Source organism: Lolium rigidum, chromosome 5 (genome assembly GCF_022539505.1).
Source record: "Lolium rigidum isolate FL_2022 chromosome 5, APGP_CSIRO_Lrig_0.1, whole genome shotgun sequence".
NCBI classification, from domain to species: domain Eukaryota; kingdom Viridiplantae; phylum Streptophyta; class Magnoliopsida; order Poales; family Poaceae; genus Lolium; species Lolium rigidum.
The window spans coordinates 149,655,494-149,657,373 of record NC_061512.1 but is presented as its reverse complement, the minus strand read 5'-3'; the positions used below and the strand labels follow the sequence as shown (position 1 = coordinate 149,657,373).

The 1,880-nt window shown below is 45.9% G+C and overlaps 1 protein-coding gene across 1 annotated transcript in view; it reads left to right on the top strand.

Moving 5' to 3' along the window:
* LOC124656532 (cytochrome P450 89A9-like) overlaps positions 1-1,029 on the top strand; it is a 36,950-nt gene extending 35,921 nt beyond the window's left edge. The window contains exon 3 of the mRNA XM_047195254.1: positions 534-1,029. Within this exon, the coding sequence (XP_047051210.1) occupies positions 534-1,029 (496 nt within the window). The remainder of the gene's footprint in view (positions 1-533) is intronic.
* Positions 1,030-1,880: the final 851 nt, after the last annotated feature.

Sequence of the window (1,880 nt, the reverse complement as noted above, 5' to 3'; positions counted from 1 at the left end):
CGAATGATTGATGTCGATATTTCTTTCTTCCAGTTGATTTTTGATAACTATACCGACGCTGTTGGACCTTCCGATGCATCACTCGCCGCATCTCGCTCTACGAGAACACCTACCGATGTTTGCGTAGACGATTCTTCGTGTGCTGATTCAGTTCAACAAGAGCTAGCCGAACTTCGACAACAACTCTAAGCCATGAAAAAAACAAGCTGTCACCATTATGGACCAATCCCGCAAATCCTTTGAGCGTGAGAAAGCTGCTCTTCGATAAGCTCATGAGACTCTGGTGTTAAAGAAATCTGCGGTAGCCGAGGCTTTGCGGGTTACCACCCGTGAGGATTACATGCTTGACCTAATGACTGAAGCAAGTCAAGATATGGCGGGTGCGCTGCGCTGCATCTTTCTGTTTCCTTGACATTCCTCGTGTGTTTTCTCATATATTGTTTTTCTTGGTTGACTCTAGGTTCCTTTCTCGATGCTGTTATTGAGGACCAGCGCGTTGATGCATGAGTTGAGGTCCTTCTCTGGCTTGCCAGACAAAGCGGTAGTGACTTTTGGGCGAGCGAGGACCGCACTCGACGAATTGTTCGGTTCCAGGATTGTGCCACTCAAGTCTGGGAGTTCCGCGATTTCTTCGACAACACTCTAGCTATGATTTACAGTGCTTTGTTTCCTCGGAACCCTCAGTCTGCAAACCTTATCGAACTGATGGATAAATTCAAGGATGTGGAGAGTATCCATGACTTTGTGAAGGCGCAGTTGATCGCTGGTGCTAAATTTGCTCTGATTTGGCTGAAGATTTGTTACTCCAAATTGGACCTCGACACTGTCTTCGATACTCTTTACCGCAAAACATCGAAGAGGAGGGTGAACGCCGACAAACACAGTGAAGCTGTATCGCCTGTGGCTGAGAAGATGATTGATGAACTTCTTCAGTACGACGCTGCTTTCTTCACAGATCATCGTTACGATGATTCGACGCAGATTGTTCGCACTGCCCGAGAGAACATAACCATAGATAGGTTTGTGTAAAGATTATTTTTTATCTTGCCTAATATATTTGGTCTGAGCCGAATATATTTGTAACTTCATCTGTACTGTAAACATTATTGCGAGACTTATGTATAGTCAAGGCAAATTTGTATGCTTATTGTTTTTTTTTCAAGCCCCCGAGTGTTTTGGTGGCGTATCTATGTTTATTACCCGAGAGATTTTTAACCAAGGCGAATAACTTCGAGCTATATTTTTCGAGAAACGAGTATATCTTGTGAATTCTTCGGGTTCGAGCCCCCGAGTCTCGCGAGAAAAATATATGCCATCACTATTTTTATTATATTGCAGCATCGCAAGCCCGCCTCATTAAAAACCTTTCAGCCCCATGATACGTCTCAAACGTATCTATAATTTCTTATGTTCCATACTAGTTTTATGACAATACTCACATGTTTTATATACACTTTACATCATTTTGATGCATTTTCCGGTACTAACCTATTAACAAGATGCCGAAGCGCCAGTTCCTATTTTCTGCTGTTTTTGGTTTGAGAAATCCTACACAGGAAATATTCTCGGAATTGGACGAAACAAAATCCCACGATCTTATTTTCCACGGATCCTTCCAGAACACCAAAGAGGAGACGAAGAGGGGCAACGAGGCGTCCACACCATAGGGGGGCGCGGCCCCACCCCTGGCCGTGCCGCCATATGGGGTGGGCCCCTCGGGCATCCCCCGACTCTGCCCCTTCGCCTATATAATCCTTCCGTCGCGAAAACCCTAGTACCGAGAGCCACGATACGAGAAGAGTTCCAGAGACGCCACCGCCGTCAACCCCATCTCGGGGGTTCTGAAGATCGCCTCCGGCACCCTGCCGGAGAGAGGAATC